The sequence below is a fragment of the Panthera leo genome, chromosome B2 (assembly GCF_018350215.1).
Source record: "Panthera leo isolate Ple1 chromosome B2, P.leo_Ple1_pat1.1, whole genome shotgun sequence".
In the NCBI taxonomy this organism is placed as follows: Eukaryota; Metazoa; Chordata; class Mammalia; order Carnivora; family Felidae; genus Panthera; species Panthera leo.
This window is the reverse complement of record NC_056683.1, coordinates 116,864,584-116,888,852: the sequence shown is the minus strand read 5'-3', so window position 1 is coordinate 116,888,852 and position 24,269 is coordinate 116,864,584. Positions and strand designations below refer to the sequence as shown.

The window sequence follows — 24,269 nt, the reverse complement described above, 5'->3', positions numbered from 1 at the left end:
AGTCTCTAAAATCATGAGTAATGGAACACTCATTTACCACATCCTGGCACCCAACAACGAAAGCAGACAACCTAAAGAAATTAATCTGAACACACGTAAGTGTAAGTGTTCATTCACACAAAGTAATGGCAGGTCAGAATTCGCAGACTCAAAAGACAGTATGGGTTAAAAATCCATGACATGGAAGAATATTTAGATACGAAATGTGTCATAGGTCATACAGAAAACTAAAAACGCCTCAGGTGATTCCATGAAGAACCATGAGCACACCTCACACAAGACAGGTCGGTGGAATGGTCAGATCTACTTTGATGGTTTCGACGTGACTTCTGAGTTAGAAAAAGACCCCAGAAAACCAACCCAGGAAGATTCTGCTGGGAGGAGACTCTGGTCCTAGGAATCTGGCCTGGAGCCCAGTCGGTCAGCGAAAAGCCTGTGAGCTAGGCCTGCTGGCACTTCGGAGTATTCTCCTGATATTTTAAACATTACCTTAGCTTCTGAAATCTAAACACTAGGTACTTTTACCACTTTGTGAGTCAGAATCAATGAACTCTGTATCTGTACTTATTACTATATGAATTAGTACTTTATTTGTCTTAAAGTTCCTTATATATGATATGATCTCACTTTGGAGTGCTGGGTTGGGTAAAATGAGTTTATGTTTCATTAGTCATGGATTTAAGGGTAAAAACAAAAAATCCTCTTCTTGTTATTAATTAATTAGCTCCCCCCACCGCCATTCAGAGGATAAAATTGCTTTCTCTAAGAATACTGAGACTTGAAATGCCATTACTCCAACAGCATTGCTGTGAATTTAGAATCAGATTTATTAATTAAAATGTCCACCTATATCTATCATCTATAAGAATGGAAGTTACAAAATATTTCAATAAAAAACTACGTAGCCTTAGGTTTTAAAATACTCCATAAAAGAAACTTCCAAAACCTAAGTACTAAGGCATATCTTTCCACTAATCTGCTTTGTTTTTTTTAAGTAGTGTCCTCAGTTAATGTAAGGGCACAGACCTTACTTAGAGCTTAAAACATACTAACTCAACTCGACAAGTGAAATCAAAACTAAATGCCTGAGCTTATACAGTTGACCCTTTAACAACATGGGTTTGAACTAAGCAGGTCCACTTATACGTGGTTTTTTTTACAATAAATATACATACACTACTGTAAATGTATTTTCTCTTATTTATGATTTTCTTATTAACATTTTCTTTTCTCTAGCTTAGTTTATTGTAAGCATACCGTATTTAATACATATAACATGAAATACATGTTAATGAACTGCTTACATAACTGGCTAGGCTTTTGGTCAACAGTAAACAGTAGGCTATTAGTAGTTGTTTCTTTGGGACTCAAAGGTTATACTTGGATTTTCAACTGTGAGGGGGAAGGGGTCAGTGCCCCTAACCCTCATGTCATTCAAGGGTCAACTGTACTACAATTAACATCTTAATAATTAAAAGCAATAACATATATGCAAGTACTTGGCATGGGCATGAAAAAGAACACCCATTTTTCACAAAAAATCGGACATCTTCCTCATAAAGGATGGCTCTATATACTGATCAGTTCATTCAGAAACATGAACTGGCATGTAGTAAAATGACTGGAATTTCTAAACTTCTAACACCCCCAAAGTGTGACTAAAAGATGAATAAATAAGAAAGCCTGTCTGATTTACATATGCTTGTATAAACTCTCCATTTTTTTTTTTAAGTCCAACCACTTTCTCCACCATTTTACATGAAATGAAATGCATTTTCAATAATGCCCAAGAAAAGATAACCATAGAATACACAGCATCTGAGATAGAAAACCTCTTTCAACCAGAGTACTTCTAAACATCACTAATATTATCACTTTAATTACCTGATTTCAGGAGATGAAGAGATTTCATTTGTGTCTGCCCTTTTATTTCTTGGAAATGATGGACTAGCCGGAGGCATCTCACCACTTAAGCGGTCTGGGAAAATTCGGTCTTTATTCAAATTGATTTCTGAATAGGGACAGTTGGCAGCACTAAAATATTAAAAGAAAAGCACATTCTTAGAACATCCATTAGAGCATACTTTAATTAAAGTGACAGGCTACAGAATATAAAACTCTAAAACTTAACTGTTATGTTTACATATGTATATATGTAGAATTAAACATACATTGTGATTATTTTTGTTTCTATTAAGGTTTATTTATTTATTTTGAGAAAGAGAGAAAGAGAAAGAGAGAGAGACAGACAGAGGAGAGGCCACAAGTGGGGGAGGGGCGGAGAGAGTGAGAAGGAGAGAGAAAGAATCTCAAGCAGGTTCTTTGCTGTCAACAAGGAGCCCAATGTGCAGCTCAAACTCACAAACTGTGAGATCATGACCTGAGCTGAAATCAAGAGTTGGACACGTAACCACCTAAGCCACCAGGTGTCCCTAGTGTATGAAATATTTTATCTCTGAGACATAATTTAAGTCTATTCTGATAGAAAATATGTCTTTGCACTAGATGTTCAGAACACAACCTGATGAAATCTTTGAAACTGTGCAATGATCACTGAAGGATTCTGTCTGTATACGGTCCAAGGGCAGAGCCTGTGTGTATCTGTAGGAACAATCAGCCCCGGGGGAGAAATGCTTAAGACATCATAGGAGGGTTGGTGTCAGAGGTAGGACAGAGAAAGACTGATGGACAGATGGAGCAGATCTGCTTCCTAAAGTGATCCTTCAGGCTCAGGGTCACCATAGGCCATTTCAATTCCTTCATTTCATTTCCTGTTGGCCTCCAAAGGAAGGAGATTCCCCCCGTTCCTGTCTCCAAGCCCAGACGTACACTTGATATGCTAAGCAATACATATATTTATCTGTAGTCAATCCTGTTTCTGATAGGAAAGGAGACCAGATACCAACTTGGATAATGACCCATCTATCTCACTTCCCTTCTATCAGTGACCCCTGGACTCATGGTTGGTCTCTCAGGTCCCATGTGGGGATCATTTCTGTTATTCAAGCAAAGGAAATCTAGGTCACTAATTGTTAAATCAACATTAAGTCAGTATAATCCTCTGCCTAGGCTTCAGCTTTCCATCTTCAGAACAACTGGGCAACCTCTGAATCTCAGGCCTCCAATACATAATGAACCCCTCCAACTAAATGCCCATCCTGCCCCTCTGTTTTTTAGGGAGTCTCCTTGTATCTATAAGTGGTTTGGATCTTGGATAAATTATTCTAGTGTCTTATATGTTCTTTTCTTCTCTCCAGGTGATAATCACCCAGGGAAAAAATTTAAACTATGTATGTCTATTTCCACCAAGAGAACCAGATACACTCTCCTAGGAGAAGGAGGGAAGAGTTTGAAAATGCTCCTGATTCTGATAATGGCCTATGAAACCTACCACAGGTATCTTGAAAGCTAAAATACAATCTTAATTTTATTTAACTAAACATTCTGCTACACTGATACCTATGCAAAAGACAAAAATAAATAACATATGCTTACGTGTTGACAAAAATGTATATAGTGCTAACCCAACAATAAAAAAATAACTAGTAATATTTATGGAGCACTTACTATATATCAAGCACTGTGCTAAGTACATTCCGTTCAGTGTTTTACTTAATTTTCACGACACCCTATGAGGAGGGCTTCTCATGAGACAAACTAAGGCTTAAAATGCTTAGGTGGCTTGTCTTTAATTATTTCATTAATTTGTTCAACAAGTATTTATCAAGTATCTATTAAGTGCTAATTATCTTTGTAGGCACTGGAATCACAACGGAAAATACAATGACAAGATCTCTGCTCTCCTGTCGCTGATATTCTAGGGGAAGTTGGGCACTACACAATTGCAGATATAAAGCAGACAACTTTACACAGTGACAAACGCCACTGAGTATGACCGAAGAAAGAACATGGGGCTGTCACAGGGGTCACAGGGCTGTACAGGAGGAAGGGGCTCTGTGAAGCAGCAGCCTTTGAGTGGTGCCTTCAAGGTCAGGAAGAAGCCTGCTCTGTCAACACAGAGGAAGAGCATTCTAGGAAACAGCAAGGGTAATGCCAACACAGGGAGAGCTTGGCCTGCCTGGGGGGAGACCAGCGATGGCCAAGTGTGTGAGCAAAGGGAGGGCACGCACTCGTGGCAGGCAAGGGAAGTATTGTGTAGGGCCCGGTAGGCCCTGGTCAGGAGTTCCGATGCTTAGTTTAAGTTTGAGGTGAAGCCACTGGAGGACCTTCAAATGAGGAAATGATAGGATTTGATGTACAGTTCAGAACAATCCCTCAGGATGCTTTGTGGAGAGAAGATTTCAAGGGGCCAGAATCGGAGCAAGAAAAGTGATGTAAGAGTGAAGATATCATGGTGACTTCGATTTGGTGGCTGAAACAGAGGCAAAGGGGCCAGTCATGGTACCTCTGCGATCCCTTCAAGGGAGCCCGTGTGTAGATGGGAAGTAGGGAATGACCTCAAACAAGGATTTAAGAATGGCCTTTAGGTTTTTGGCTTGAGGAACTGGATGGAAACAGGAACGCCTTTTCTTTTCTTTTTCTTCCCCCCTGAGATGAGAATGACGAGGACAGAGGCAGATTTGGGGACGAGATCAAGAATTGTGGCAGGTTTATTAAACAATCAAGTAGACATGGTGCTTAGTAGCTCAATAAGATAAGCGTACTATTTCATTCGTCTTACTCAGCATGGGCACACGACTGTAACTCATTTTTATTCATCTAGAAGTGATGGGAAGGAAAATCCAGCTCCAACCAACGTCTCTTTGAACAATAATCCTTCGAGTACTTCATGGACCCCTTTGTGGGATTGTGTGTAGTCGTGTTTATGGACACAAGCGACAAAAACCGATTCTGCCTACGCTGAGCCGAGGTGAAGTTACTGCAAGGGCATCAGACCGCTCACGGGAAGGCTGGGCCGTCAGGCCTGCCCAGGAAGGAAGGTCCAGCCAGCACTTGCTCCCAGACACAGTCTGCACACGATGGGGCTGCTGGGACTGAGGCCCTCACTCTCTCCGCAGACGCTCAGCCGTTTTCTATGTCCCGCCCAACCCCCAATTCCACAGCAGGTGTGATCTGCCTTCCCATCACTCGTCCTGATGGAAGACCCAGGTGACAGCCTCCGCTCAGGGACATTTCGGGTTTTCTGTCCACACTGTAACTGCCACAGGCCTGAAGAAGGGGAGAAGCCCTGTTCCCCGAGGCTCCCCTGAGGGAGGGGGAGCCCTGCCTTACTTTTACCTTGATTTCAGGCAAAACAGAACATAAAAAAAAATAAAACTCTTAACAGATTTCAGGCCAAATGTAAACGTCCCAGGGTCGCCTCATAATAAATACATTTAAAACCAAATTCATCATTGGGGCCCCTGGGTGGCTCAGTCGGTTAAGCGTCCGACTTCAGCTCAGGTCGTGATCTCGCAGTCCGTGAGTTCGAGCCCCGCGTCGGATTCTGTGCTGACAGTTCAGAGCCTGGAACCTGCTTCGGATTCTGTGTCTCCCTCTCTCTCTGCCCCTCCCCTGCTCGTACTCTGTCTCTCTCTGTCTCAAAAATAAATAAAAACGTAAAAAAAAATTTAAAACCAAATTCATCATCTTCAATGAACTCCCTTCTTCTGAAGAAAAAAGATAAGAAATACAGCCAGCTGCTCCCGCTATTCTCAAACCTCTGTTCCCGACAAAGGAAACATAGTAGCCAAGCCTCACATTGTCATCTTTAACTCTGTTCTATTCTTTTTTCTTCACATTGTGTATTTTTATTGCAAATTTGTCTTCTTAGCATTTTGTGACAGCGGGAAAAAATCCACATACAAATCTTTTGAGTTCTTTTGGCAAACAAACAGTATACTGCTATCCCTAGAATCCTGCAACTGTCATGTTTCCCTCACAGTGAAGCACCTGGCTTTCCAATTACTGAATATCTATCTGTACATCTACCGTAAGGTTTTATCAGATACGAAGAAAGTGAGGAAAATGAGAGTCCTGTTCTTAACCCCGCCCGCTCCCACACTGGGAAGATCCATGGTATTCTTAGATGGGCTACGTCCCCAACTACAGACTAGACTAGAGTCATAGTTGACAAGTCTTGGAATGTAAGATCCAGGAGAGCAGCCCCTTTACCTATCTGCTGAATAAGTGAAGGAAGAATCTCTCTCTCTCTCTCTCTCTCTCTCTCTCTCTCTCTCTCTCTCTCTCTTTCTCTGAGATCCCCACAGATAAACTTGGACAGCTCACAGACTGGCAAGACTGCAGACCAGGAGAAGACTTACTGCCTACATAATCTGCCTGTTTTGATTTTTAGGGCCAGAGAGGAATTCGAAACTCTCAACTTGAAGTAGAGGAAGTGATCGCAGCCCTCCACACAGGGATTTACTAATGGGTCAGGAGGATCTATCAAGGCAGGATCTATCAGTTATCGATTTTACATTAACACCCTCTCTTCTCTCGAACCCTGAGAGAAGTAAAGTGGGTTCATACACCTAGCATTCTTACACCTGCTATGGGATAAAGGGGGAAGCCAGTGGGTTCCCAAAGTGGGAGAAGATAAAAAACAAGGTGGGTGGGGGGATGCCACAAAACGCAAATGAAGTGTGCTCCAGGGATAGGGGATGACCAACCAGAGGGGTGACCAGTGCCCTGGACAGAAATCAGGAACCTGGTCTAAACATGCTCTGCTGCTCCATCCACTCCTGGCTGATGAGTAAGCACAACTTGTGAGGCTCCGTCTTCTCACTCGTAAAATGAGGATGCTAACAGCAGCAATTTCCGCGGCTCGAGCACATCACACACACGCTAGGCGCTTTTCTTGCACTTTCTCACTTATCTCCCACAACCCCAGGAAGCTGCTCCTCGTCTAATGATCGTTTTGCAGATGTAGAAACGGAGCTTAACAAAGGGAACTTGCTCAGTGTCAGTCCATCGGCTCTTGGCAGAGTCAGATGTTGAACTCTGGCTGTCCCCTGCCACACTGGATGGGGGCAGATAGTACCTTGCAACAGCAAAGAATGTCCTTATCTTTAATCTGTGACAATCCGAGCCATCTCAGTACCATCTTCTAGCCAGATGCTGCTGTCCTCTAGCTAGTATGTATTCTGCCAATACTTAACCTCTTGGCCAGTTTCCGTGTTCTTACATTTACAAAGTTCATACAGTTTTAAAAGCCAGTAACTTCACAACTCACCAGTGCCGATCAAACTTCTGTGGAGACAGTGGGTTCCCACCAGGCTTCTAATCATCTCCAGTTTCTCATGTACTAAGCAGCATATGTCACGTATACATGGGCACACACATGTATACATATACACGCAACTCTTTAGCATTACATAGTTCCTCAGGGAGCAGAGGAAGAGATTCACGTAGGATCACACAACTATCTACCATACGAATTGTATTAGAGTACACCCTGTTCTATTAGCAAACAATTCCCTGTCAGCTCTACATACAAATATCCCACCAGCCCCTCTAAGGAGGCAGTTTTTCCCAGGAAAGACGGGTCCAGCTTATTAGGAAAGGTGGAAGGACTGTCTTCTTCACTGCTCCCCACGTCACCTTTAAAATCCTTTTCATTGTGAATACGTTTATTTAAACAATTAGGTAACACCTGTGGTTTTCTTTTTTATTTTTATTTTTTTAACATTTATTTATTTTTGAGACAGAGAGAGACAGAGCATGAACGGGGGAAGGCCAGAGAGAGAGGGAGACACAGAATCGGAAGCAGGCTCCAGGCTCTGACCCATCAGCCCAGAGCCCGACACGGGGCTCAAACTCACGGACCGTGAGATCGTGACCTGAGCTGAAGTCGGACGCTCAACCGACTGAGCCACCCAGGCGCCCCAACACCTGTGGTTTTCTAAATGATCGCATAGTCATTGTCACACTCTGTCATGACGAAAACCTGTAAAAAACACGAGGCAGGCTCTATCAGGCCACTGTGCTTTACGCGAGAGTCCAGGAGTTACAAGTAGAGACTTAAGAGCCACACAATCCTGGGTTGAATCCTGGTTCTGCCACTGTCTGACCCTTGGGCGTGCACGTAATGATTCCAAACCTGTGTCTTCACTTGTAAACCAGAGATGACAAGAGTACCTGCTTCACAGAGCTGCTGTGAGGATTTAGTGAGATCACGCAGGTAAGTGTGGCATGCAGCCGGGAACACAGGAAGTCCTCCATGAACCTCACCTGTTACGATTACTCAAAAAGGAGGAGTAACACTTAACCCCTACGACGTAAACGTGCATCAGCAAAAATAAACCACAACATTAAGAGCTCTGTAACACGACTCATTTGTGAAGGCTCTCCGCTTCCTACAGGAAAAGGGTGCTACTCCACTCACACCTCTACAAAAATCTGTTTACACCAGACTGGCCTCCTTAGAGGTAGGGACCCTCCCTCTGTGCAGCCCATCACCTAACTGAGCACTGACTCGAAGCAGGCACTCAGTAAGTGTATGTTCGATGCATGGATGGATGGATGCTGAAATAATATGCTGTTTAGAGTGTGCAGGTGTGTGTCCAAAGGTACTAACTTTTAAAACTTTCCATGGACTTTACCAGTACCTTTTAGAAGCTGTTGGAAATACTCTCCATTTTTTTTTCTTGTTTATTTTCTCCAAGATCAAATCTTATGGAGAAAAGATTTACTTCTGAAGGCACTAGATATGCAGAATATCTACTTTCATATAACGTTAGTTCTCTTTTCATCACTTCCCATTCTTTGACCTTTCAGTAGCCCAAATGAATGAATCACCAAAGGGAAACACCATGATAAAACCCAGATTAATGCTCCCTTGCTAGAGACAGGAGTAAGCAATCCGACTACTGAATATCCCTGGAGATAAGAATAATGTCCACATTCAACTCACTCACTGATTATTTACATTTCAACATCTGAAAACATAACACTCTCAAATTTCACTGCCGAGACACATGTTCTATTTCTAACACCTCTTACATCAAATTCAACTATTATAATTTTTCAGAGAGGCAAACAACAACTGCTAGTCAAAACATAGCCTTTTGCTTACGTGTTCATAAAATGGATTATTCTCACTAAAAGAGCAACTTTCCTTGTTATCGAAGCAAAGAATGCATGTTTTGATTTATGTAGTTTCTCAGTAAATTAATCCAAAGAGAATTTTCTCATTATGTTTTCCTAAACACAGCATTCTCAGCAAGGACAAAAATAAGTGCCAGTGAAATGAACCTTTCAAAGAATATCCATGATGTTGCAGCTCTTCCACAGTCTACTAATGAAATGGAAAACCGGCTGTGCCTGTGAAGGATTAATATCCTTCCACATACAGAGCTCTGAGTGTTGTAAACCGGACAGCACAGTCAGGGAGACTCACGAGAGCCAGCTGAAAGGGCCAAGAAAAATGGAAGAGACGATGCAGCAGGACCTGACAACGGCTGTTGGGTGCTTTGAACGGCATCCCGAGGCTCTTGTCAACCAATAACTCTGGCCTGGACTCACCCACAGAACTGCTAGCTGTGCCCTCCGTATGGCACAGAAACAAACACTGCTTCTTGATCAATACATGTCTTTGAAGCCATGAGGTCTACTTCTTTGAGTGGAAGAAGGACTAGTTCCAATTCCACTGAAAGGTTTCTTTTTCTTTAATGTTGATTGTTTTCTTTTGAGACAGAGTGCAAGTTGGGGAGGGCCAGAGAGAGGGAGAGAGAGAATCCCAAACAGGCTCCACACTCAGTGCAGAGCCCGATGTGGGGCTGTATCTCACAACTGTGAGGTCATGACCGGAATGGATATCAAGAGTCGAATGCTTAACTGACTGAGCCACCCAGGTGCCCCACTGAAAGGTTTCATTGCCACATTTCTCCATAAAAATCTTCCATGATTCTCCTTGTAATTTCCCCCTTCTTTTAACAAATACAATACTGCATATCTCTGAAGAAATGCTCCAAACATAATCACTTAAACTTTGTGAAATGGCTGTGGCCCAGCTGAGGAACCACCAGAGGTCAGTGGCACAGTTGGGAAAAGGTGGCCATAATGAGCGCCAGCCCATCAGGCAGGGGACAGGATTGTCACCAAAGACCCTGCCGTGACAGCAAACCTCTCTGCTCAGACCTAAAGCACTACTAAAGAGATGATGGACATTGCTGTAAGGTGGGTTTCCTTCCCAGAAGGCCAAAACAATTCTTTTTGTAATTTTCAACTGAACCCCAATAGCGTAATCTCAATTTTCATGCAATTTCAAGACTTCTTTATTCTTTTCCTTCATAATTTGAGCAAACTACCTTCACTCCAATGAACATCTTGGGGTTGTGCAGTAGAAAGATACCTTTGACAAAGGTTCAATATTAGTTACTGCTTTGTATCTTATGTTTAAATTAAATTATGTGCAGCTTCCATATTTCCATTAGTCCCTGAGTTCTTTGAAGGTTGGGTCTATAACTAATTCATGGAGCAGTGCCTTGTGAGGCAGCCAGAGGGCAGTGGTCAACAGCACAGATAGACTGGGTGCCATTCCCTGTTCCCCTCACACCAGCTGTCTCTCCAGTGCCACAGTGGCCTCATCAAAATTTGGAAAAGGCACCCCTGGGTGGCTCAGTCAGTTCAGCATCCGACTTTTTTTTTTTTATATGAAATTTATTTTCAAGTTGGTTTCCACACAACACCCAGTGCTCATCCCAACAGGTGCCCTCCTCAATGCCCATCACCCACCCTCTCCTCCTTCCCACTGCCCATCAACCCTCAGATTGTTCTCAGTTTTTTTTTTTTAATTTTAATGTTTATTTATTTTTGAGAGAGAGAGAGAGAGAGAGAGAGAGAGACAGAGTGTGAGTGGGGGAGGGGCAGAGAGAAAGGGAGACACAGAATCTGAAGCAGGCTCCAGGCTCTGAGCTGTCAGCACAGAACCCAACGCGGGGCTTGAACACACAAACCCCAAGATCATGACCTGAGCTGAAGTCGGACGCTTAACCGACTGAGCCACCCAGGTGCCCCGTGTTCTCAGTTTTTAAGAGTCTCTTATGGTTTGGCTCTCTCCCTCTCTAACTTTTTTTTTCCTTCCCCTCCCCCATGGTCTTCTGTTAAGTTTCTCAGGATACACACAAGAGTGAAAACATATGATATCTGTCTTTGTCTGTATGACTTCTTGATCTCAGCTCAGGTCATGATCTCGCAGTTGTGAGCTCTAGCTTCACATCAAGCTCTGTGCTGTGAGCACAGAGCCTACTTGAGATTCTCCCTCTCCCTCCCTCTCTCTGCCCCTCTCCGCTGCACACACAAGCACTCTCTCTCTCTCAAAACAAATAAATGAACATTAAAAAAAAATTGGAAGAAAATAATACTAAAACCAATAGGGGTTTTTTGAAGGGTATTCATACTTGTAAAACAATTAGAGCAATATGCCGTGTGGAGTAAATACATGTTCAATAAACATGAGTTATTATTGAAAAAAACTCAAAAGTATTTACTGCAGGGAATAATTTATTAGTATATAATGGAAATTTAGCATGCTAATGAGTTATTTCTGGCATGTAGACTTAAAACATGTCTGAAAATAATCCAGCCACCTTCACTCAGCAATACTGAACAAACTTTTAAGACACGATATTTTTAACACTCTTCAAACTAATCATGTAACTCCAGGTTTGCAGTTATACAAACACTGAAAAGGATTTTTAAATGGATATCTGCAAATGTAATCAGCACCCTATGTTCACACTATTTACTCTGGAACAGACTGAATCCCATATAAACCCCACAAGGAGTGTTGCAAAAGGAAGATAAGCAATATTTGAGGATGCAAAGACGAAATAAAGAAAGAGGAGAAAATAATTACACCCGTTTTACAATTCCTATGAACTCCTGGAGGCACAGGCAGCACAATCTTCAGATTTTTAGGGATCCCCTTCCTCACTCGGCAATCCAATTAACTTGCAGTTACAACATTTACCCTGACAAAGGATTATTTTAATACATGTCTGAACAGGTGATGCTTTTGTTCCTTGAAAATCTCAGTGTTCAGTAATATATTTTTAAATGTCTACAAGGACCCCCACATTGCCTAAAGAGTCCATCAAATTTCTAATGTATAAATTTGGTTTCTTTTTGAAGTTCCTGAGGGGGTCAGAGAAAAATATTGAAAAATATTGTTTTGAATCAGTGCATAGTTTGACTATTCATATCTGTGCTCCTTGTGATCTGTGCTGATAATCTGTGATAATCTCAACTCTCATGATTCAAACTGTTGCGTCCCCCAGTCATACCAGATTTTACCAAACAGGGCCTGCCCTCTTCTCATTATTAACGGTCAACCCAGAGTGACTCTTTCAGAAGGTAAGTATCTATACAACTAGTCTGGCTATCAAGAAAAGGCAAATAGCTAGAGCAAACCTGTTTTATTTTTATTTTATTTTTTTTTAATTTTTTTAACGTTTATTTATTTTTGAGACAGAGAGAGACAGAGCATGAACGGGGGAGGGGCAGAGAGAGAGGGAGACACAGAATCTGAAACAGGCTCCAGGCTCTGAGCTGTCAGCACAGAGCCCGACGCGGGGCTTGAACTCACGGACCGCGAGATCATGACCTGAGCCGAAGTCGGCCGCTTAACCCACTGAGACACCCAGGCGCCCCGAGCAAACCTGTTTTAAACTGTGAATGCATTTTCTCCCAGAAACACTTAACTAAAGACATACTCCTCGTCTTTCCAGGATCACCATGGTAACCACATTTTTTTTTTTTAATAGAAAACTACCTCACATGTATTTAGCATGCATGGAAACCACGATCTTATACACAGGTGGGACAGGCACCCTCTATCTGACCACGTAAGGAATTCCCACTTCAGTGGCAGCACCACATACCTGTGAGGGCCCAGGTGTCTCACTCTCTTAAAATGACCAATCCCTTTACATCCTGGGGTTGAACATCCGCCATGTTCTGAAGCTTCCATTAATTCTAAGGAGCCTATAAGAAAGCAAGGGGAAGAAAAAGAGAGAAGAGAAAGGAAGGGGCATAAAGTTAACCAAAGGCTGTGAAACAAAAATTACAAATATCTTAAAAGTCTTTAAAGATTTTTCCCTATGCTTTTGTTCACACTATTGATCTTTCTTCAACAGTGAAATGGTACACTTTGATCTAACCCTCTATCAATGCTATAAATTCCAGAAATACCTAATTGTGAATTAACGAGGAGATGCTAAACAATCTTCAAGTAAATAACATAATTAGTTTACGAATACTTGTACACTGAAAATTTCAAACATGCTACCCCCTCCGTGTTTTATAGTGCTTCCTTATGCTGACCACTTATGTCCCCGTGTAATGTGCTAGACTCTGTTCTAAGCATTCCCACATATACCTCTATGAATATATATATACACATGTATCAAGTCTTTGGTCTTGTATCATTTTGTCGCATACAAGGGATAGCACCAATGTGCACTATTCTGAAACATGTTTTCCTTTGGTCTTTAACTTTATGTCTTAAAAATCTTTCCATCTCAATGATAATATTCTTTATGATTGTTGCACAGTGTCTGTATCATGAGTGCACCAGAATTTAACTAATCTTTGTTTCCAAGGTTTGTTATTTTAAATATACTGCAACAAACAGCATGCATGTGGATTTCTTTACTTTTATGCAGCTTGTACATGAACCTGGAAACAAGTGAAGCCACTAAAACAGGGGACTGCACACTAAACTTTTAAAAACCCCACGATAATCTACTGTATTTTCTACGTATTTTCTGCTACAATGTATATGCTTTCCTTCCAAGTTGAAATCATAGTATGACAAATTCGTAGTGCACATTTAAAAAAAAAATTGAACTTAAAGGGACTCTGCACTGAGGTTACTGTAAATCACATGCAGTTTTAAGCAACAATAGATAGGGAGAGCCTTTTTACACTCTGTCCAGTTTCTCCCAATGGTAACATTTTGCAAAACTACAGTATAAAGCCACTACTGATACATTAGACTTTAATAGCCTAAGAGAACTGTCTTCCAAAAATTCAGTACCAATTTTGAAAGGTGATGAGTCCTTCTAAATAAAAGTTTAACAATCTACATAAACTGTGCTTTTCAAACATTATTTTTTTTCTTTTTATGTTTTTGTGACTACCACATAATGGAAAATGTGGGAAGAAGAACAGGATTCATGGAGAACAAACGTACAGGGGAGAAAACAGTAGAAAGAAAATGCTAGGAGCAAAGAAAATATTAAGCACCCTACATAAGAAAATGGAAACATTCAATTTAAGTTATCCTTGCGTCTCTTACTCAAAGGAGGCTGAAGAGGATGCCCGGTTTTTGAACACCAGCCCACAGGGTGAATATCAGGGCAATCCGCATCTACCCAGTAATCATAGCAGCTGTTCCAGCCGTCAAAGTGAACCTGGAAACAAAAGGAAATTACCAGTACAGTTCACAGAAAATTCCTACCATTAAAGTTCCAGCCACCATATAACCGTTTTTATTTTCTTCTAAAGTATGTAGATTCAATACCAAATAATATATTTTTTTTTAAATTTACTTAAATTGCTTCATTTCCCCTATGCCAAAAAAGGGACTTTCGACCTATCTTCAAATGATCTGTTCATCAATAAATGTCTTGCCAAAGACATCATTCCAGCGGTACTTTTATAGATATGTGTGTCTTCCAACACACACACACGAGTTATGAGTACATAACGTCTTCATATGAGCCACACCAAAGAGTGAATAAATATTACTTAAGTAACGAATAAATCAGGAAGGGAGGGAGGATGGGAGTGGAGAGGAGAAAGGCAGGAGTACCTTTCACTTAAATGTCAACTCTCCCAGAATTATGCTAAAAAGGCTGTTTATTTTTTTTATTTTTATGTTTTTCAATACATGAAGTTTATTGTCAAATTGGTTTCCATACAACACCCAGTGCTCATCCCAAAAGGTGCCCTCCTCAGTACCCATCACCCACCCCCCCCTCCCTCCCACCCCCCATCAACCCTCAGTTGGTTCTCAGTTTTTAAGAGTCTCTTATGCTTTGGCTCTCTTCCACTCTAACCTCTTTTTTTTTTTTCCTTCCCCTCCCCCATGGGTTTCTGTTAAGTTTCTCAGGATCCACATAAGAAAAGGCTGTTTAAACAGGGGCGCCTGGGTGGTTGACTTTGGCTCTGGTCAGGATCTCATGGTCTGTGAGTTCGAGCTGGCATCAGGCTCTGTGCTGACAGTACGGAGCCTGGAGCCTGCTTCGGATTCTGCGTCTCCCTCTCTCTCTATCCCCATTCCCCACCCTGTTTGTACTCTCTCTCTCTCTCTCAAAAAGGAATAAACATTAAAAAAATATATTTTTTAAGTCTGTTTAAACAAATTCAATGTCCTATTAGAAATACACCTGGTTTATAAAATATCTCTCCATTAAAATCATGTCTAAGTATCATTTTTTCTCTCAAAAATAATTACACTATGTCTCAAAGACGTTTTATATGGTGGTCGGAGCCATCTTTATCAGCCACCGTGTGAAAGAGCTATTGGTCTTTCAGGCAGGGTCACTAAGGATCAGCTATGTGTCTTTTAAGTATTACATGTATTTTATTTTTTAGGATGAAAGGATATACTGAAAGGCTATATATATTTCACTATTACATCAAATTTGCCAGCTAGACCTTTTTAAGTCTGTGAATCCCTTACTAACAAGACAACAGATGCCAGATAGATAAAAAATACCAACGTGTAAAACTGAATAAAAGTTCCAGAACAATGCAGGAGTGAATGTATATGTAATCTCAGAGTAGGAAACCATAGTAGGCAAGATACCAAATTCAAAACTCATAAAAGACTGCTCAATTTGACTACAGGAACATTGAAAAAAAATTTTTTTAATGTCTATTTGTTTTTGAGAGGGAGAGACAGAGCATGAGTGGGGAAGGGGCAGAGAGAGAGGGAGACACAGAATTCAAAGCAGGCTCCAGGCTCTGAGCTGTCAGCACAGAGCCTGAGGTGGGGCTTGAACTCATGAACCATGAGATCATGACCTGAGCTGAAGTCGGACACTTAACTGACTGAGCCATCCGGGCGCCCCTGACTACATGAACATTTAAAACTTCACAGTGGCAAATGTTACCACAGAAAAGGAGGAAGATCCATGAGAAACTTGAAAAACACAGTTATTATATATGTCACAATGTACTCTGTTCTTTAATTTATCCAAATATCATATATCAACATAAGAAGATTAAAAGCCCAATAGAAAGATGAAAAATAGATATAAATTGCTCATAAATAAGAAACTAAATATAAATGATTAGTAAACATATAAAATGATAATCAATTTCACTTATAACTAAAAATACCCCTACAAATTAAAACCACAAGATGCAATTTTTTCAACCTGCCAAAAATGTCCCATCTTGGTGATTCCCCGAGCTGGTGAGTATGAGCATAAAAAGCTTTCTCAAGGACTGCTGACAGAAATATTAACTGGCAGGTATTTCTAGAGTTATTTGCAACAACAGTCACTTAAAATATATCACTTTTGACTTAATAACCTCAATAACCCAACTCACTGTAGTAGAAAACAACCAGAGTATCTACCATGAGGAGACTGGCTAACTAAATTATGGCGTGTTTGTATGACAGAATAGAACAGAGCTGTTAAAGTGTGTGTGTGTGTGTGTGTGTGTGTGTGTGTGTGTGTGTGTATTTAAAATAACATCCTTTGCAATGAATCCACTTTCTCAAGCTTAGAAATCAATTAATCCTAGAATCAAAGCCCCCCGAATTCCACACCTGGAAGAAACCACAGGTATTATCTTAAAGAGAAGAAGAGTTCACACAGCTAGTTAGGAGGAGTAACCATACCTAAAATTCAAGGACCCAAATAAAATTGATCATCTTCCCATACACTGAATATAAAAGCAGCACTTACAGAAAAGTACTTAGGGGCGCTGGGGTGGCTAAGTTGGTTAAGCATCAGACTTTGGCTCAGGTCATGATTTTGCGGTTCGTGGGTTCGAGCTCCATGTTGGGCTCTGTGCTGACAGCTCAGAGCCTGGAGCCTGCTTCGGATTCTGTATCTCCCTGTCTCCCTGACCCTCCCCTGCTCACACTCTGTCTCTCTCTCTCTCTCAAAAATAAATAGACACTTGAAAATAAAAAAAAAAAAAAAGTGCTTAACTCAAAGTAACCCTTTCCTTTCCTCTGATCAGAAACAGTGTTCAACTAACAGTGAGAATGACATTCATGATAATTTTGTAAAAATATCAATTTATGCCATCACTGCCATCAATAAATGAGCAGACACAACTTAGAGTGTTTAGTAAGTTTTAAATGTTCTAATTCTCAACTAATCAAGTGATTATTTTACTAGAAATGTGAAACTCTCATGTTTTCTGATCTTACTATTCCTAAATTCCATTTCTTTTATATTGGAATCAATGTTCACATAACCTATGTTCCATTTGTTGTATATAAACCGCTAAATTTTTAAAAATTAGGTATCTTCCTACAGCACACATACTCAGTCCTAAGAAATAAATGGTGTTCCACCCCAGATACATTTCAGAATTACCTATGATGAAAAGGAAGAAGCAATAAAGGAAAAAGAAAAAAAAAAAAGTGCTGAGCTTACCTAGATTTTAATCCACAGCTTTGGTTTGGGTTCTATGCACACAGAGGTCGTTTACTCAACTTGTAAGTAACTCTGGTGTGCACTCAGAACTGAGACCCATGGATATCAAATTGTATACTACTGGGGTGCCTGGGGGGCTCAATCTGTTCTGCATCCAACTTTTCTGGGGGGCTCAATTGGTTCTGCATCCAATGTATATAAATAGTACATTACTGTACATCGATATAGTCCCTAAAACTGTTGCTATCATCATAAATAAAAGGATTCTTTTTAAAGTTTCCTCACACATACCTTTAAAAATGTTTATGGTAGATCTATCACATCCGGTGATGGTGCCACAATGTTTCCTAGTTTTCATTAAAACTGACATCTCAGTTTGGCAATGAGAAGTCATCTATCTAGGATTAATACACTTTAGATACTATAGATAAATCTAATACCTTCTATAATCTAGGTTGGTAGACAATCTGGAGAACTGTAATAGTTTAAGGGTTCAATTTCAGAGATAAAATTTAGTTTAGATATTATGAACAGAGGTAACAATAAAATTCTGAGAAGTACCAAATACACTTAAAATGCTATTTGAAATTATGTAAAAATTAATATATGCAAACATTGATATTAATCCTTATCGAAATTCTCACTGTAGAAGCTCAGATGAAATAATTGATTTAAGCCTTCATCTTTCGTGGGGCATCTGGGTGGCTCAGTTGGTTAAGCGTCCAACCTCGGCTCAGGTCATGATCTCGCAGTTTGTGAGTTCGAGCCCAGTGTCAGGCTCTGTGCTGACAGCTCAGAGCCTGGAGCCTGCTCTGGATTCTGTCTCCTTTTCTCTCTGCCCCTGCCCCGCTCACACTCTATCTCTCTCAAAACTAAACAAACATTCGGGGTGCCTGGGTGGCTTAGTCTGTTGAGCATCTGACTTCAGCTCAGGTCATGATCTCCAGGTTTGTGGGTTTGAGCCCCGTGTCGGGCTCTGCACTGACAGCTCAGAGCCTGGAGCCTGCTTCAGATTCTGTGTCTCCCTCTCTCTCTGCCCCTCCCCTACTCATGCTCTGTCTCTCCCTCTCAAAAATAAGTAAACATTAAAAAAAATTTAAAAAAAAAACACTAAAAAAATTTTAAACTTCATCTTTTGTAACTTTTACTTTTCAGGCACTGACATATTAAGAAGTTTTAAACAAACAAAAAATCAGACACTTGAGTAATGTTAAGTGATAGTTTTACTCTTGCTGGGGACTATTTTGAAAAGAAATCAAATGCCTAATAAACAACAACAAGGAAGGAAGATAAACATACAACATGAAATATTTAAAAATCTTACAAACCCCAAAAAGACACACAAAATATTTATAATACAAATGTTCCACTTTAAATATACTTATACATAAAAGCAATTCAGCAATAATGATGTATTTAATAAAAATTCTAAAGAAAATAAGATGATTATGGATCGAAGTATAGTGAAAAAGACTTAACTCACACATATTTAAAACTATAGCTTAGGAAATTGGATATATTTTCACCCAGAAGCATCATTTGGACCCTTTATCAAACCTTAATACATGTTACTGACAGCTTACCAAGAATGAGACAGATAATATTTTAGAAAGCACACTATTCCTTAAAAAAAAAAAAAAAAAAAAAAAAAAAAAAAAAAAGGAAAGAGAAAAAAGATTTGGTTGGATTTTCTGTTCATGTGAAAGGCAACTCAGTAAAACACATTTTAGACCCAGGGGCTTATCTCCAGTCTCTTCTGAAATTAAAGCTATATTTGAAAAGGTATAAAGCCAGAAGGACCAATGGAGAAGAAAAGCAGCTGACAGGTAAGAAGTGACAGTGATGTGTGTGGAGGGCGGAAACAGGAGGAGTGTTGACCTACAGGACAGGGTGGGTGGGTCACAGCCCAGGGGTCTGTAGAACAGGCCTGGAGCCCACTGGCTGCAGACCCCAAGGAGGACTCACTCTGGAGGCAGCACACAGGAGAGAAGGGCCCTGAAACACAGCAGTACTGACTCACAGTCAATATGGAGTAGTTACACGCCCTCGGGCTGCTCCCCCACTCCACCCACCATGGTAACTGCCCCTTCAACAACCCAGGCAAAGAGCAGATATTTATCTTGTAGAGAAAAAAATTCCCAAGGCTCTCAATTCTAGAACAGACCTGAACGGGCAATGGGCTGGACAGAAAGCACAGGAACTTGTACAACCAAGAGCCATATATTCCAACCCAGCCCTTCTCTTTCTCACACAGCGACAGCCAGGTTCACTCTTCCCCAGGGAGGACTCTGGCAAAAACTGACAGGCTCCAGAGAAGGACCCAGATGCCAACAAATGGGAACGTCCCTGTGAAAAAGCTGGCTCTTTTGCTTTCTTACGGTGAAGTCTGCTGGTCTGTAAGTCCCACCCATGAAAAACAGTTAACTTTATGAGTGCCTTTTCTTAATGCAGACAGTCAGTCAAGGACTTGATATTTGAGGAGAGGCTCCAATACGACAGCAGAAACTTGGAGGAAATAAGCAGAGGACAGAAGAAAAACCATCACTAGTATCCTCAGATAAGAAACAATATTGTTTCAAGAAATAAAAAGATGATGCCATTTAAAAAGGGGGAGGAGGGGCGCCTGGGTGGCTCAGTCGGTTAAGCGGCCGACTTCAGCTCAGGTCACGATCTCGCAGTCCGTGAGTTCGAGCCCCGCGTCGGGCTCTGGGCTGATGGCTCAGAGCCTGGAGCCTGCTTCCGATTCTGTGTCTCCCTCTCTCTCTGCCCCTCCCCCGTTCATGCTCTGTCTCTCTCTGTCTCAAAAATAAATAAAACGTTAAAAAAAAATTAAAAAAAAAATTAAAAAAAAATAAAAAAATAAAAAAAATAAAAAGGGGGAGGAGGCTAGAAAATAGGAAAAAACTCTCAAAAATTAAAAAAATCAGAATTGTAATTAAAAATGCAACATAAAAATATTTTTTAAAACATGGGGTGCCTGGGTGGCTCAGTCAAGTGTCCAGCTTCAGCTCTCTGTTGTTAGCACAGAGCCCCTTTTGGATCCTCTGTCTCCCTCTCTCTCTGCCCCTCCCCGCTCACACATTCTGTCTCTGAAAGATAAACATTAAAAAAGTTTTTAAAAAAAGCAACCTGGGTTTTGAAAAATAGAGTAGATATCTCTCTAAACAAGTAGAATAAAAAAATCAGAGAAGCATAAAAAGAAAGTTTAAGAAAATCAAGGGGTCAATTCAAAAGGGTTTAACAACCAGAGCTGCAGGACTTCCAGAAAGAGAAGACACAGGATGACAACAGGGAGTCATCAACTAGTAATACAAGAAACATGTGCAAAAACTGGAGGACATGAAACTCCACAGTAAAAAGCCCGAGTACTCTGCATGAGTACTCACCCAGAGCAGAACAACTGGTATGGCCTTAGAGGTCTAAGGTCAGTCGATATGGAGGTGAGAAGACAGCAGAACAAGGCTTTCAATTTCTGAGGGAAAATGGCTCCCTACCTAGAATTCTACACCTAGTCATAGTATGAATCAAATGTAAGACTAGTAATATTGATATTTCCAGATGTGCAAGGAGCCAAAAGCAGAGGCTTTTCATATACCCTTTCTTAGAAGGTTACAAAAAGATGTGTTTCAACATGATAAGAGAACACTAAGAAAAACAAGTATGTGATTCAAAAAAACAGAAATAAAGGAAGAAAGAAATAAAGGAAGAAAAAAAGAAGAGAAAAGGAAAGAAAAGAAAAGAAAAGAAAAGGAAAGAAAAGAAAAGAAAAAAAGAAAGAAAGAAAGAAAGAAAGAAAGAAAAAGAAAGAAAGAAAAACACAACATAGTCTGCCAGCAAAGAGCAGTCTCAGGATGAAAGTTCAGGATAAGGCTTAGAGAACTATCCAGATTACCATGGGCGACTGCTAAGTCGTAGGAAAAAGAGTCAAGAAAGAAAAGATACAGACAGAAGGCTTATTAAAAATACAGTTGGGAGCGCCTGGGTGGTTCAGTTGGTCAAGCACCTGCCTCTTGATTTTGGTTCAGGTCATGATCTCAAGGTTCGTGGGTTCAAACCCCAGGTTGGGCACTGTGCTGGCAGTGTGGGGAGCCTGCTTGGGATTCTCTCTCTCCCTCTCTTTCTCTGCCTCTCCCCTGCTCGTTCTCTCCTTCCCTTCCCCCCTCTCAAAAATAAATAACCATTTAAAAAATATATATACTTGGGCTTTTGACAGAAAGACACATCAGATTTATTGGAGCACTTGTAAACATCTGATACTATGAGCACAGAAAATTTAAAAAACCAAAACACAAGAAGCTACTGACTCCAGAAAAAAAAAAAAACGTCATAAGAAAAAAACTGTTCTGCTCAGCAGCCAACAGGATTTATTTACTCATGAGAAGATGAATACAGAAGACTGAGAAAACATTTTAAAAACATGTGAAGTCGCTAGTGAAAAGATACAGTGAAGGAACGGATATGGTAAGAGCTTAATCCAGAACTACCCTAACAGGAAGGAAATACACTGGACCTAAAATTGATGGGGCTGAGAAAACAGCAGAACACAGATATTATTTCAGAAAATTAGGGATAAAATGTCAGAAGCAGCAGCTAAAAAAAAAAAAAAAAAGGAAAATTCCTGCCTGTGAGGAAGCAGAAGTGAGTGTGGGGAGGGACGGGGCGGGCCTGTCGTATGTTCTAACTCTCCCCAGAACATACAGATGAGAGCAAAAACATTTTGCTTGTTTTCTTTCAGCATCTGGTGAAATACATGTGTTTTAAAATGTTTACCTGTAATAACTTAAGGCATAAAATATATTATATCATGTAGCCTAAAAGGTTGATCTTATTTAGCTGAAGAGTTGATTCTATACCCAAGAAACTTAAAATATTAAGCTGCACTAAGGACTTAGTCTCTATATACTCTTTCTCCTCCTGAATAATAAAGATAGGCATTCTTGCTTCGTCATCTCCCATAGCATTAGAAAAACTCCTACTAATGAAAGCTTTTTATAGTCTCAGAAGTCTGATGAATCCTGAAACTGGGTCGTCACCTGTTCGCTGATCTTTTGAGGATTTCATAAACACACAGGTACTTGTTCAGTGGTTCACCTTTAGCTATGACATTTATACCACTAACTGTGAAAAGATAATTGTCAACTACACACCTCATAGCCAGCTCTGTTTTGGGTGTTAAACAACCAGGATGTTGTATTGGAAAGAGAATTTGCCTAACTAAAAAATTAGTCCACACTTTTCCTATTAACTAACTGAACTACCCACTTTAGAGTACTTGACCTCTCCGGGTCAAAAACGTTCTCACATGTAAAATCAGAGTTAATCTAAATTTTTTTTTTTACTATTACAGTAATTAATATGTGTTCCTGAAGCCAGGTAACTAAAAACAAAACAAACAAAAACAAAAAACAAAACAAAAAAAACACACCAAAAACCTCATCATTTATAATTCACTTAGAATTATAAAAAATCATTTATAATCACTCATAATCTTAGCACCCCAAGAGAAGAACTGTCATTATTTTGGTTAAGTTTCTTTCCATAATATTCTTTAAAAAACAATACCAGACATCATACAGAATAGTAAACCTGAGTTTTTTCACTTGCCAATATTAAATATTTTTCTTAAATATTTACCATCATATACAGTAATTTACTTTACCTATAGCTTACTGTGCTTGTTTGCAATCTTAAATACTATAAACTGCTATGTTTTCCTTATAGTTTTTATCCTTGCATATTCCCTTTGGTTAATTCTCCTAACATGAATTCCTAGGACTGAGATTCTTGAATTAAAGGGCAAACAACCTTCAAGACTTTTGTGCTTCATCAAACTGCTCTTTAGTGGCTGAGACACGTTCTATTCCTACCAGCTACACATGAAAAAAAATACAGAAAAATACAAGAAAATACACGAAAAAAATAAACTTTTCATGCACCTAAACCAAAACACTTATTTTTTGTTCAATTCTGACCAATTTGATTTTTAAAAATAGTATCTTGCTTAGTTCTACATTTCTTTGAATCACTAGCCTAGGTTATCTAAAAAATACTTCTAGTCCTAAAATACTCTGATTGCTTTATGACTTCTACTATCACACCAAGGACAATTAATAGGAAAATACACTTGAAAAAGGTTAACAGACTCTGCACTGTTTATAATTTCCAAACCACTGCATGATTATATAATCTTAAAAATAGCTAATTAAACATTAAAATTTCTGTTTTATACAAAACCACATTGATACACGTTTTCTATGTTCTTCTATAATTTTTTATATATTATCTCATTACAGATAGTTGAATATGTGATTTATTTTTTATTTGTTTTTAAAGTTTTTAATGTTTATTTATTTTTGAGAGAGAGAAAGAGAGAGAGCGTAAGTGGGTGAGGGGCAGAGAGGGAGACATAGAATCCGAAGCAGGCTCCAGGCTTCGAGCTGCCAGCACTGAACCCGATGTGGGGCTCGAATCTATGAACTGCGAGATCATGACCTGAATGAAGTCAGGTGCTTAACCGACTGAGCCACCCAAGCGCCCCAATATTTATTTTTTTAAAGAGCATAAATTTCGACTCCTAGAGTTTAGGGCTGTGACTTAGTTCTGCCACTGCCAGAATTAATAAGTAATTCATCAACTCTTCCTGAGCCTCCGCTTCCCAGATAAAATCGTGATTGTCACATAAACCCCCCTGCACTGTCA

The 24,269-nt window shown here is 40.0% G+C and overlaps 1 protein-coding gene across 7 annotated transcripts in view; it reads right to left on the bottom strand.

The window, feature by feature from the left end:
- L3MBTL3 (L3MBTL histone methyl-lysine binding protein 3) overlaps nucleotides 1–24,269 on the bottom strand; it is a 129,332-nt gene that overhangs the window by 33,627 nt on the left and 71,436 nt on the right. For all 7 annotated transcript variants that reach the window (XM_042939796.1, XM_042939801.1, XM_042939803.1 and 4 more), the window contains 3 exons: nucleotides 14,243–14,357; nucleotides 12,825–12,927; nucleotides 1,885–2,034 (listed from right to left, as the gene is read on the bottom strand). In XM_042939796.1, coding sequence (XP_042795730.1) covers nucleotides 1,885–2,034; nucleotides 12,825–12,927; nucleotides 14,243–14,357 — 368 coding nt within the window. The remainder of the gene's footprint in view (nucleotides 1–1,884; nucleotides 2,035–12,824; nucleotides 12,928–14,242; nucleotides 14,358–24,269) is intronic.